General features: G+C 45.5%; 1 protein-coding gene across 2 annotated transcripts in view; it reads right to left on the reverse strand.

The window, feature by feature from the left end:
- The window catches only part of NSD1 (nuclear receptor binding SET domain protein 1), a 124427-nt gene that overhangs the window by 16365 nt on the left and 93333 nt on the right, over window positions 1–14729 (reverse strand). For both annotated transcript variants that reach the window (XM_056575029.1, XM_056575030.1), the window contains exons 18-19: window positions 12008–12277; window positions 11738–11854 (exon numbers count right to left, since the gene is read on the reverse strand). In XM_056575029.1, coding sequence (XP_056431004.1) covers window positions 11738–11854; window positions 12008–12277 — 387 coding nt within the window. The remainder of the gene's footprint in view (window positions 1–11737; window positions 11855–12007; window positions 12278–14729) is intronic.

Here is a 14729-nt window from a genome sequence, read left to right on the forward strand (position 1 = left end):
TGTAGTCACTGATATCATTGTGTATTCTCCTCATTATGTCCTATCAGAGCTATAGTCACTTGTAAGTTCTGCAGTTAGATGAGTGAAACTTAACTCCCAGCATAACCTCACCACTGCTTAAAGGGGTACTCTGCTGCAAAACATTTTCTTTTAAATCAACTGGTGCCAGAAAGTTAAACAGGTTTGTAAATTACTTACTTGAAGGATTCAGATTTTAACTTCCTGGCACCAGTTGATTCTAAAGAAAATAATTTCCAGCGGAGTACCCATTTAAGCATTTAAGTAATTCTGGGAGTTGTAGTTTTAAATGGTGAAAACCTTTTTAGCGCTTTTCCATTCTGTGGCAATTGGTATATTTAATTATTATACTGGAATTTTTCACAATGCGCTACACCAGTGGCATCCGTCACAACAGGCTAAAAACTTTTATGTGGGGGGGGGGGGGGGGGGGGGTAGGTATGGGGTGACACCATTTTCTACCGCACCGGGTGACACCAACCCTAGCAACGCCACTGTGTGTTATTAAATGATAATGGAAAGAATATGTAGTAAATATAGCTGTAATGAATGGTAGAGAATAGTGAGTAATAAATGTAGTTGTGGTATTGGTGTATGTGACAGTGGAATAATGTCCGGGTGTGAATGGAAACGGTGTTGGTGTTAATGTAATATAGCAAATGAACCAAAAGGATATATGGATTTACGTGTGTTGCAATAACTCATGTGCTGACCATGTCCAAAGTATAACAGTTTATTAGATACAATTTATCAACATAAACATAACACTAATAATGCAAGTGCTGGATCCTAGCACTAACCTACAGCGCTTGTTGTAGTTTAAGAAGAATATATTGCATAAAAATTTTTTTGCATAAAAAATTATTAAAATTAGTACAATTGGTTCAAACAGTCTCAAGAAGTATGGGGAACAGGTGGAAAGTGAAAGTTGGGTGGTGGGAGCGCCTGCAGTGCACTTGCAGGCGCTGGAGTACCACAGTTCTTTGCCCACTCCTATTTGACAAGATGAGAGTTCCTCATTAGTAGTAAGGAGGAAAGATGGAATGGGTGCCGGACAAGCTGGTGTACAGACTTGGAGGTAGTACAGTAGTTGGTGAACGGCTCGGCGGCCGTCTAATAACACAGCACGGCAGCTATGCGGTGAAGGTGGAATAAAGTCCCGTCGGTACAGCGTACCTCTTACCCTGTGGGATATGGCAGTCCTCTCCTTCTTCTGTGGTGATTACCTAATGGTGACAGCCGGGTCTGCCTTGCAGCAGTCTGATCGTCCAGGTCAGGTTACCACTCTGTCAGGTTTTTTCACTCACCCAATTTGACTGCCAAATTCCAGCTATTTATAGCTCTGGATAAGTGGGAGACTCCATTTGATCACTGAAGAAGGTCCCAGGCGGACCGAAACGCGTTTGATCCAGCTCAACAGCTCATTGACATTACCCTCAGTCTCAAACAAAGTACCGGACACACCGCGGACATCAGCTAGGACATCACCGCCACCACCGCTGCATGCACCATCTTCGCCTATTGCTCCACGTCTACAACTCTGAGCGCCTACCCGATCTCTGACAGAGTGGTAACCTGACCTGGACGATCAGACTGCTGCAAGGCAGACCCGGCTGTCACCATTAGGTAATCACCACAGAAGAAGGAGAGGACTGCCATATCCCACAGGGTAAGAGGTACGCTGTACCGACGGGACTTTATTCCACCTTCACGGCCACCGTGCCGTGTATTTGTTTTGCCGCATAGCCGCCGTGCTGTGTTATTAGACGGCCGCCGAGCCGTTCACCAACTACTGTACTACCTCCAAGTCTATACACCAGCTTGTCCGGCACCCATTCCATCTTTCCTCCTTACTACTAATGAGGAACTCTCATCTTGTCAAATAGGAGTGGGCAAAGAACTGTGGTACTCCAGCGCCTGCAAGGGCACTGCAGGCGCTCCCACCACCCAACTTTCACTTTCCACCTGTTCCGCATACTTCTTGAGACTGTTTGAACCAATTGTACTAATTTTAATAATTTTTTATGCAAAAAAAATTTTTATGCAATATATTCTTCTTAAACTACAACAAGCGCTGTAGGTTAGTGCTAGGATCCAGCACTTGCATTATTAGTGTTATGTTTATGTTGATAAATTGTATCTAATAAACTGTTATACTTTGGACATGGTCAGCACATGAGTTATTGCAACACACGTAAATCCATATATCCTTTTGGTTCATTTGCTATATTACATTAACACCAACACCGTTTCCATTCACACCCAGACATTATTCCACTGTCACATACACCAATACCACAACTACATTTATTACTCACTATTCTCTACCATTCATTACAGCTATATTTACTACATATTCTTTCCCATTATCATTTAATAACACACACACTCTTCTCATTTTATTATACATTTTATTTTATTATTATTATTATAATAATATATATTTTTTTTTTTGGCATCTTATCATTTCTTTATAGTCCTTCAGAACCAGCCAAATTTTTCTGCTTTTTATCAAAGTAAAATTAGTGGTGCAAAAAACAAGGCTTTATATGTAAGGTGGAAAATTGAAAGCGTTATGACTTTTAGAAGGTGAGGAGAAAAAAAAACCAAAAGTGCAAAAATAAAAAACCCTGTGTCCAAAGGGGGTTAAAAAAATATTTATATTTAACACATTTTTTTTCACAACTGCGATTTTAGAGCAGAAAAGTCACAGAGGAGAGGAGGTGGTGTTACAAAGTGTTGTTCTGAAGTCATTTCATGTTTTTTTCTTATGGGTGCAAAATAAATTAATTCAAAAGCGATTTATTGTTTTTTTCCTTATGTGAGCCAAATTTATCAACCCCCCCCTGTGATAGTATGATAAATATGTCACACATAAGCAAAACCAAAAGCAAGAAAAAAATGCCTACAGGACTCGCTTACCAAAGCAACGATGATAAATGTCTCCGATTGTGAGTAAATATAAAACTAAAAGTGTAAATCCTCACAAAATGCCCTATTATTACATAACTGTAGCATCAGGTCTCCTGATGTTTTAAATCAAGAGTTAGGTAAGCAGGTGTTTGTCGCCTACTGTCAGGAACACATCTACATTTCTACAATCTATATTTTTCCTGTAAATATAGTTAATATGACAACAGCCAGTGCAGTACATTTCATGTTTAACAAGCATTTTAATGCAGAAAATTTTTCATTGAAAAAAAAAAAAAACATAGCATGAACCAGGTGGTGGTAGAGGTTATAAAAAAACATATACGGGGCCCATTACATATTATTGTTTAATAATTACATATGTGACATTTATATTGTGGTTTCCTAATCGCAGCACATATATGGTGTTAGAGAAAAAGGAGACTTTGCATACTACTTATAACAGCACTGCATAACAAAAATAACTTTAAGTGCCTAACAAGGAGATATTTTTTTTTAACACTTACCGTAAAATCTCTTTCTCGAAGGATCCATGGGACACAGACCGTGGGTGTATCTTGCTGTCTCTAGGAGGTGTGACACTATGGTAATAAAAAAGTCAGCTCCTCCCAGAAGGATATACCCGCCTTCAGGCTCTGAGCTAGTCAGTTTAAGTTCCAGAGCAATAGGAGGAGACCAATAGGTCAAGGAAAAACCTAAAACTGTCCGAGAACCAGCAGAAAAAACATAACTGAACACACCCTCGGACAGAGAACTAAAGGAAAAACCCAAAAAGGGCGCGAGCTGTGTCCCCCAATGGATCCTTCGAGAAAGATTTTATGGTAAGTGTTAAAAAAAAATCTCCTTTTCTCTATCGGCTCCATTGGGGGACACAGACCGTGGGACGTACCAAAGCCGTCCCTTGGGTGGGCAGATAAGTAATCAGGCAGACGGCCGATCCACTGCCGCCTGCAACACTTTACGCCCCAGACTAGCATCAGCCGATGCGAAAGTATGAACCCGGTAAAACCTCGAGAAAGTGTGCAAAGACGACCAGGTAGCCGTCTTGCAAATCTGCGAGGCCGAGGCTCTATTCTGGAGAGCCCAGGATGCCCCAACAGAACGTGTGGAATGAGCCACAACCCTGAAAGGAGGAATCTTCCCCTTACAGCGATAGGCTTCCGAAATGGCAGACCGAATCCACCTAGAAATGGTGGCCTTGGAAGCAGGTTGTCCCTTGCGACGACCTTCTGTAAGGCCGAAAAAGGAATCACACTGACTAAACGAAGTAGTGATGGAGAGATAAGACCGAACAGCCCGAAGTACGTCCAGCTTCTGTAGTAAGCGCTCCTTAGGATGAGAAGGAGCCGGACAAAAGGACGGGAGGACAATGTCCTCATTGAGATGAAAAGCTGAGACGACCTTAGGTAAAAAGGAAGGGTCTGGCCGGATAACGACCTTGTCCTGGTGGATCACTAGAAACGGAGAACGGCAGGAAAGAGCTGCCAATTCAGACACCCTCCGGATGGAGGCGATAGCCACAAGAAACGCCACTTTCCAAGAAAGGAGGCGGAGAGACACCTCTCTAAGGGGCTCAAAGGGTGCATCCTGGAGGGCACTCAGAACCAAATTCAAGTCCCGAGGAGGAGAGGGTGGAACAGCGTGCACCACTCCTTGCAGGAAGGTCCGGACATGAGGATTAGAAGCCAGGGGCCGCTGGAAAAGAACAGCCAGGGCCGAAACCTGACCTTTAAGGGAACTGAGAGACAACCCCAGTTCCAACCCCGACTGCAAAAAGGAGAGAAGACTGGGAACAGAGAAGGTCACCGGGGAGAAGTCCTGAGCTTCACACCAACGAAAATAAGACCGCCAAGTACGGTGGTAAATTCTTGCGGAGGAGGGCTTACGAGCCTTGAGCATGGTGCGAATGACTTGGGAAGAGAACCCGCAGGCTCAACCGCCACGCCGTCAAATGCAGCGACTGTAAATTGGGGTGGCAAAGAGGACCCTGAGAGAGTAGATCCGGGCGGAACGGAAGGCGCAGAGAAGCGTCGTCCGGGAGCCTGACTACATCGGCGTACCACGACCTTCGGGGCCACTCTGGAGCTACCAGAATGGCGGGGACTGCCCAAGGAATCACTAGGGCGTCCACGGCCAAAGCCTGAGGGTCCCGGGACTTGGACACAAACTGAAAAATTTTCCGATTGTGCCGGGACGCGAAGAGGTCCACGTCCGGAACGCCCCAGAGGTCACAGAGCTGCGTGAAGACCTCCGGCTGAAGAGACCACTCGCCGGGGTCGGGTGAGGACCGACTGAGGAAGTCTGCTTCCCAGTTGAGCACTCCCGGAATGTGGATCGCCGAAATGGCCGGAACCTTACTGTCCGCCCAGGAGAGAATTTTGGTTACCTTGGCCATGGCTGCCGAGCTGCGAGTGCCGCCCTGTCAATTTATGTATGCCACGGCCGTGGCGTTGTCCAACTGAACGCAGGCAGGATGGGACTGAAGACGGGGCTCCCAATGAAGAAGACAAAGAAGAATTGCCCATAATTCCAATATGTTCATCGGAAGAAGGGTCTCCTGGGGAGACCAGAGTCCCTGAACCGTCCAATCCCTGAACACGCCGCCCCATCCCGACAGGCTGGCATCCGTTGTAACAGCCTGCCAATGAAGGGGAAGAAACGACCGCCCTTGGAGAAGAAGGGGGGAGCGGAGCCACCAGAGCAGAGACTGACTGACCCGGAGAGGGAGAACAATCTGACGATCGAGGGACAGAGGAGATCTGTTCCATCGAGCGAGAATCGCCAGTTAGGGGGGGGGGTAATGAAACTGGGCAAAGGGTACGGCCTCCATAGTTGCCACCATCCGACCCAGGACTTCCATACAAGTGCGGATGGAGACTGATACCTGAGTCCACAGGGAGCGGACCCCCTTCCGAAGCGCCAGACGTTTGTCCGGTGGAAGACAAATTCGAGCAGAGGCAGTGTCAAATCGAAGCCCCAGAAAGGTTAGAGACTGAGTAGGCCGGAGGACTGACTTGACCCGGTTGACCAGCCAACCGAAGCGAGTCAGAGTGTGGAGAGTGACGTCCAGATTCTCCAGAGTCTGGTCTCTGGTTGGAGCCTTGATGAGAAGGTCGTCCAGATAGGGTATCACCGAGATCCCCTTCGACCGTAACAGGCCCACCACTGGCGCAAGGATCTTTGTAAAGACCCGAGGAGCTGTGGCTAGACCGAAGGGAAGGGCTACAAATTGAAAGTGCCCCTCCGGAACCGCAAAACGGAGGTACAGATGATGGCCCGGAAATATTGGCACATGGAGGTAGGCATCTTTGATATCCACCGATGAAAGGAACTCCCCCTGTTCCAGGGACGCCACCACCGAGCGGAGAGATTCCATCCGGAAGTGGCGGATGAGAAGATGACGGTTGAGACACTTGAGATCTAGGATTGGTCGTACAGACCCGTCCTTCTTGGGGACCACAAAGATTTGAATAGAAACCCCGAAAACGTTCCCCTGGAGAGCCGCACGGAATTGCTTCGCATGGGGAGGAGACCGGGGGGCCCGGGATTGAAAAAAGCGATCCCTCGGAAGGGAGGCAAATTCGATTCTGTAACCATTGGACACCACGTCCCTGACCCAAGAGTCCTGAATGTGTGAGGTCCAGATGTCTCTGAAAAACAAGAGACGACCTCCCACCCGCAAAGAAACCGCGGGTGGAGGCCTCACTTCATGCAGAAGTGGGTTTGCGGTTGCCCGATTTGGGCGCAAAACGGCCAGAGCGGTTGGAGTCCGACTACCAAGACGGGCGGGCCCGGAATGAAGGCGCCTTCTTGTCCCGCGAGGGCGCCTATCCGGACCCCTTACTGGGGCCAGAGGTCGGAAAGGAAAAGGACTTCCTTTGGGAAGTAGGGCGAGCCTTATTTTGAGGTAACAAGGAACTCTTACCTCCCGTTGCCTAAGAGATAATCTCATCAAGGCGTTTGCCAAAAAGACGGCCGCCCGTAAAAGGAAGCTCAGTGAAACACCTTTTGGAAGCAGCATAAGCATTCCAAGCTTTAAGCCACATAGAGCGGCAGAGGGCTGCTAGGTGACCCACAGCAAAGGCAGAACAACGGGCTGACTGCATGGAAGCTGGGCATAGAAAGTCCCCAGCCTTGGTGCATCGGAGAGCCAGAGCAGATAGGTCCTCTGGGGGGATCCCGCTAAGATATCCTGATGGAGCTGTTGGCACCACTCCGACAGGGCCTTGGAGACCTATGTCGAGGCGAAGATGGGAAGAAGAGAAGAGCCAGCTGCTTCAGAAGCGAACTTTGCTAAAGATTCTACCTTCTTGTCCGCGGGATCCTTGAAGGCAGCGGCATCTGCCAGAGGCAGTGTAGTCGCCTTAGAGATCCAAGAGATTGGTGGATCCACTTAGCAACAAAGTCCTTGTCAAATGGATAACGCTCTTGAATTCTTTTGACACCCGTGAATCTCTTGTCTGGAAGTTTCCATGCGGATTACAGAATGTCGTCAAAGTCAGCGTGAGAGCTGAACCTTTGAGGTGCTGGCTTAGTACGATGAAAGGATACTCCTGGATTGACATCCGAAGATCCTGGGTCCTCCAAGTGAAAGGTGTCTCTTATGGCTGTCACCAATGAGTTCACTGTAGCAATTAAGTCCGAGCGGTCCTCTGAGTCAGATGCCGGTTCGGAAGCCTCGTCCACTAGTTCACCAGGGGAATGTGAGTGAGTAGAGGCAGTCCTGGAGGGGGGTGATCCAGACCGGGTATGCGGCTCTGGCGTGGCAGAGCGGCGACTGAGCACGTCCTCTGGAGGAGCGACGTCTGTGCCCAGATGAAAGGGGGGCGGGATCCGCGAGGGGAACGCTCAGGTCTATCCGAAGGCTCAATTGAAGAGTCAGACGAGGCATCCCTAGCACGCTTGAGAGAGCGTGAAGTACGAGGAGACGAGGAGCGGGCCCTCTCAGAGGTCCTGCGCAGGGAAGACCCCTTCAAGGTGGACACCATTTCCCGGGAGGCCTCAGCCACCGAACGGGAGACTTGGGTCAAGTCAGCCATATACTGAGTCAAGGAAGAAACCCAAGCTGGAGGAGCGGCTGAACCCACCAGGACCGAAGAGGCATCAGGGGGCACCAGGGGGTCTGGGGGAACAGGCAGAGCAAGCGGGCTCAGCGGAGCCAGGCATCTTGGTATTACAGTGCTTACAGATATAGTAAGTCACTGAATTCCAAGGTTTCTGATTAGAAAGAGGAACAGCCCTGGGTACGGACATAATGGGGTAAAAAGGAACACAGGAACTTTCTCACCCTAGTCTGTGTCCCCTGTCAGCTGCAGTGAGGAGAACTCGCTCCGTGCAGCCAGAGAGACTGAACAGGCCAGCCAATAGGGAGGGAGGGGCGTGCCTGGAGCAAGGCACACAGTAACCGACTCCTACCCAAGAAAATCGCACCCACAGCGCTGATAGGACGCTGCTTCGCGCCTCTGAGAGCTCCCAGCTCAGTGGGCGGAGCCACAGACCGGCCGAAGAAGAACTGTCATGGCGTCCGCTCCTTGTCATGAGCGCACCTGCCTAGCTGTATATGCGCTCGGGGGAACAGAGCGGGCATCCAGAATGCCGGCAGAGGTTGCCGGCGAACATAAAGTAAGCCGGCGCTGAAGCGCCCGGCTCGTAACAGCCGCGTATAAGGCGCTGCAAGCATAAGAAGGAAGCGGGCGCTGAAAGCACCCGACCCGAAGCAGCGCCGCGGCTAACAGCCGCATATAAGGCGCTGAGTAGTTGCACCAAACACATACACACACACACACATTAAAGAACTCCCCAACACATGCCCTCCAAAGTAAGGTGCCTTGTAAAAATATGCCCCCTCAGGTGTCGCTGCTCCCCCAGCATAACTGCAGCCCCTGTAAAATCAAGCCCCATACACTGAAGGAGGGCCAAAACAGGGGGTCCCCAGAGGTTGCGAGTCTATACCTATGGGAAAAAAGGGGAAAGTACTTACCTCAGTCAGAAGAACTTACCTAATGGAGTCTTCAGTGAAGTCTTCAGTCAGCTTTTTGTCCCTGCATCACGCCTGGCTGCTATGCGCGAGCGAGGCGAGCAGAGAAAAAAGGGGGACCCGGACCCTTGAGGTACCACCCAGACGCTGACCGTTGGTTAGAGGGGGTTAACAGCGCATATACGCAATGTCTGTGCCCCCTTACTCGCAATGGGGAAACAGTAAACCACAGTTCCTGAGTCCCCACCTCCTTCAGACACTAAGCTTAAACTGACTAGCTCAGAGCCTGAAGGCGGGTATATCCTGCTGGGAGGAGCTGACTTTTTTATTACCATAGTTTCACACCTCCTAGAGACAGAACGATACACCCACGGTCTGTGTCCCCCAATGGAGCCGATAGAGAAATATAGTTTTTATAAAATCCTGACATTTGGTAGTTCCTTTACACACCACCGGTACATTGCAGTCCTGTCCATCTGCAACTGCAGAGGTCAAGATCAACTCTCCGGAGAGGTTCTATAGTAGTGATCAGTGGAAGGTACCTGGGAAGATTCAGTGGCACACACAACACTATGCTGTAATTGGCACATATACATTACTGTGTGATTTGGCATCCAGAATCTGATGTCAATATCTGTCTGACTTTAATGTAAGGCAACTCCTAAACACTTGAGCGCCACTGTGCATTGAGCAGGCCCTGCATGGTACTTTCCTTTTACAGGAGCTCATACATTCCATTATATGTTCTGTTGGCATCACCAATGTTTGTGGAGTTTTTCTACACTGCTTTATATGTTGAATGTTGCATCAATTTGCTTTGACATACATGCTGCACCATGCACCTTTTCGTGGGATTACTTTCCAGTATTGTATATCTGAGAAGGTCACCATACTATTGTGTGTTTATGGTGATAGAAACACGCTGGGAGACTATGTGAGTAATGTGTATTTTATGTAAACATATATGATGTACATCTGAGGTCTGATGTGTGGCTGCATTTTGTAGGCTATATCTGACCTCAGATGCTTGGTATCAGTGTTACGTTAAACATTAAGGTACCCATTAGTACCTAGCACAACTGTTTATTGGGAAAATGATACCTAGTCACACTTTATTATTGCAGCAGGTTATTTGAAAATACCCAGAGATGCCCACCAGTAGAGGAGGCATATTATATTCACTTTGGGTGTTCAGGTTTTTTTTTTCTGCTTGGTGTTATTTTAAAGGAAATCTGTCATCAGAATCACCCGCACTAAACCTGTTACACAGGCTTGTAGTGCGGGTGATCCTGATTAAAACGCTCCTTACCTGGTTAAAAATGGTTCAGCGCTTCTTAAGATATCTTTATTTTTAGTTTTCTGTTATTCCCTGGCTTGGGACTCAGTGGGAGGTGTTATCATCTGGGACTCGGCCACACGTCATTCTAGCTGGGCGGAGCTGCCGCCCGGCTCATGAATATTCATGAACTTAGACTGAGAAAGAAGAATTAGACCAGGAGGATAAGTTCATGAATATTCATGAGCTGGGCGGCAGCTCCGCCCAGCTAGAATGACGTGTGGCCGAGTCCCAGATGATAACACCTCCCACTGAGTCCCAAGCCAGGGAATAACACAAAACTAAAAATAAAGATATCTTAAGAAGCGCTGAACCGTTTTTAACCAGGTAAGGAGCGTTTTAATCAGGATCACCCGCACTACAAGCCTGTGTAACAGGTTTAGTGTGGGTGATTCTGATGACAGATTTCCTTTAAAAGATTTAATAAAAGCTATATTTTAGGCACTTCAGTGATTTTTTTGAGGCCTTGAAGTTCATTACTTTTGGCTTGAATAGATGTGACTTATCCACTATTAGGTGTCATAACAGTACTACCCAGATTTCCCGCACACAAAACAGACATTGTTCCACCTCAAAGGCATTAAACTCAAACAATAAAAGAGTACTTGTCATTTGGAAAAACTTTTGACATGTCCTAGCAGCATGCCAAAAGTTTTGATCGGCAGGGGTCCGAGTGTTCAGACCTCTGCCTTTCAGGAGAACAAGCTAAGAGAAGTTGTCGCTGCACATTTCTCTTCAGGCTCCATGTTACATGATCGAGACACGCTCATAGACTTACAATGCGTCTTTGCCTTGATCACGTGACAAAGAACCGGGAGAAAATGAGCTGGGTGCAAACTTCTCCTGGCTGTCTCCTGATCGGTGGAGGTCTGAACACTCAGACCCCGTAGATTCAAGTTTTTCCAAATGACAGGGGCCATTTAAAGGGTTACTCCAGTGGAAAACTATATATATATATATATATATATATATATATATATTTTTTTTTTTTTTTAATCAACTGGTGCCAGAAAGTTAAACAGATTTGTAAATTACTTCCATTAAACAATCTTAATCCTTCCAGTATTTATTAGCGGCTGTATAATACAGAGAAATTTTCCATTTGGATTTATTTTCTGTCACGACCACAGTGCTCTCTGCTGACATCTCTGGCCATGTCAGGAACTGTCCAGAGCAGGAGAAAATCCCCATAGCAAACCTCTCCTGCTCTGGACAGTTCCTAAAATGGACAGTGGTGTCAGCAGAGAGCACCGTGGTCAGACTGAAAAGAAATCCCAAAAGAAAAGAACTTTCTCTGTAGTATACAGCCACTAATAAGTACTGGAAGGATTAAGATATTTTTTATAGAATTTACAAATCTGTTTAACTTTCTGGCATCAGGTGATTTAAAATAAATAAAGTTTTCCACCGGAGTACCCTTTAAGCACTTATCCTCCATCTACTGTCAATATTAGTAAGTAAAAATCTAATATTACCTTATCAAGGGTAAGCATGTAGAAGTTTGAGATATCATGTTCCTGGGCATAGCGGATTCGAGCATGACATTCTTCTTCATCAATCATTTCTCCCACATACTCATTTACAAATTCACCCTACATGGAATACACCAAACAAATTAATTATGTATAGAAAAAGAGATAACTGGTCTCAGAGTTTAATGGTGTATTTGCCAAAATAAGCAACAAACTGAACTAAAGGACATACAACATATTGTGATAATTGCTATGTAAAGAAAAGCAACATACTTTTTTAATATCAGTCTTGCAACGTAGCCCCCAACCTCTGCTCAGAGTTCGGAAAATCTCCACTTCTGGATACTGACGTTTAGAGAAAGCCTGATTCTGGCAGCTTTCACCGGCAGGGCACACAGAAGGATGGCATTCATACAGCAGCATACGGTTAATGCATTCAGAGTCCTGACCACAAGGGTTCTCATCTGAGGCTTTACAGTTACAACGTGGAATTTCTGACAGATCAGCAGTTAAGATTTGAACCTTCCCGACGGGTCTGTTAACCTGCCAACAAAAGTGCAGTTAGTGTACCATCCAAAATATACCAGAAACTTCAGTAAGTATTTTACCCTTGCAGGGAGCTGAATCGACTTGATGTGCATAGTGTATAAATGAATACATACATCATAAGTAACAAGTCAAAGGTAAAATTAGCAAATCTTGTTTTCAGATCAGAAGCAAAATGTTCATTGGGACAAAGGTCTTCTGGCTCAGACTATTTCTGAATACAAAGTGTCATTTTACATCCCGACAAACACCAAAATGCAATGGTGGAAGCAAGATTAATACAAGGAAGCATTGAAGCAGGTGTGGAGTGCCAATGGTAAAACACTTTTTAAAACGCCGACACCTAGCAACAGCTGATGGGTATAGGCTATGTTTCCAAGTGTTCTCCAAAAAATAATAAAGTGCATGTAAATACTGCTTCCAGTGAGGTCCTGGTTGGGGCCGTGGCTTATGTGATGCTCCGCCCACTGTTTTCGAATACTGGAAAATGGCATTTCTGATCGGACAGAGGAAATCTCTCTCAACTGTTCTATGAGCCAAGAACTTCTCTTCTGACTGAGTTTGTGTAATTTGTGCGCATATATTTTCAAATCCATTAAAGGGTACCTCTCATCAAAAAAACTTTTGATATATTATAGATTAATGTATGCAGAATAACTTCACAATTGCATGTTATTAAAAAATATTCTTCTTTCTATTTAATTTTCCACTATGAAGAAATGACCACTAGGGGTCTCCCTACCAGTCCTGGCAGAAAGCATTTCAGACTCATGCTGGAGTCCTAAACACTACGAGCTGCCAGTCTGCTTTGTTCTCAAAGGAGAACACTCAGATCTGCCAGCCTGCTTTGTTCACAGCCTGTTTGGCTGTGAACAAAGCAGGCTGGCAGCTCTGAGTGTTTAGGACTCCAGCATGAGTCAGAAATGCTTGCTGACAGGACTGATCAGGAAAAATACAATAGACAGAAGCATATTTTTCATTAACATGCTATTGGAAAGTTATTCAACATTCATTAATCTAAAATATATCAAAAGTTTATTTGATGAGAGGTACCCTTTAATAATAAAACATTTTGGTGAATTTCTAAACCACATCTGTCTGCACCATGCCTTCATAAAAAGTGACCAGCTAAGCGTATTGCACTGGATGTGCTGCAGTAGTAATGAATTTATCATGTGGAAAATTCACATAAAACACAACCCCCACAAACACACCAGAAATTCACAAAACTACACCACCTCAAGCAGAGCTCTAGGGCAAAGCTTTTTTATCTGGTTTTATTCTCACAGCCTTTTTTAGTGTACTTGCGTGAAATGTAGAACACACTGGCCCTGATTTACTATTGTAAACCCAACCTCTTGACGGGATGTGTGTCAGAATTTGGCGCATTGCGTCTGCGCCAGAATTTGCACCAAAGATCCCAAAAACCCGACCAACTCTCCATTTTCCTTAGAATACATGTGTATCCCTGACATTTAAAAAAAATACCAACATATTTACTAGGGTTTCCACAGAAAATGTGGTGGAGTTGAGCTCTGAAAACCCCCCAAAGCTCACAGAAGTTGTAAAAACTAAAAAAAGCAAAACGTAGGAAAAAAGTTCAAAACAAAAGGGAAACATTAGTAAATATCGCGGAAAAATACTTGTAGGGAATCAAAACCCAAAAAGAAAACTCCACTCCACTCAGTAAATCAGGGCTACTGTGCAAACTTTCAATAAATGCCTGTCAAATTCATGAAATTCAAAGCAAAAAAATTATGAAAAACAAAACCACACACCAGGCCCAATAATAAATTCCCCATAGAGCATTTTCAGGTTATACATGCCTATGTTGACCAGATGAGTTTAGAAATAGGGTCAGAATAAAATATGGTAGCCTTTTCATAATGTTTTGATCTGACACATTTAGAGTGATCTTAGAACCTCATTGGGTTTTCTCCATGAGATCACAAGCAAATTTATCAGAAGGCTTATGGTGCATTTACACTACATTTTGGGGATACGGAAGATCGATACCGCGGGAGAATAAAAAAACAAAAACAACAAAAAAAAAAACATGCTACCATATCCCCACTGGACCCGCACCCCAATTTATTTGAATGAGTATTTTGTTTGTACCTTATCCAGTTTTGTTGCCTGACTGAAAACCGTGGTCCGGCAAAAAAACTAATAAGGTTCAAAAAATTAGCCATCCAAAATCACTATCTGACTCTGTCTGGCTCAACCAAAGTAATGGGGTGGGGTGCAGGTCCAGCGGGCATATGGCAGCTGACTGTGTTTAAATTCTTCCATCAGATCCAGGTGCCGTATCTCAAAAACATGGTGTAAATGCACCCTAAGTCAGTATTGTGTTATGTCCTGATGACCTTCTGGCTTCTTCCCCTATTGAACTAATGTATATTATTTAGAAAAATTTAACTGGTTGGTATTAGATAACATTACTTTGGGC

The sequence above is a fragment of the Hyla sarda genome, chromosome 4 (genome assembly GCF_029499605.1).
Source record: "Hyla sarda isolate aHylSar1 chromosome 4, aHylSar1.hap1, whole genome shotgun sequence".
Lineage (NCBI taxonomy): Eukaryota > Metazoa > Chordata > Amphibia > Anura > Hylidae > Hyla > Hyla sarda.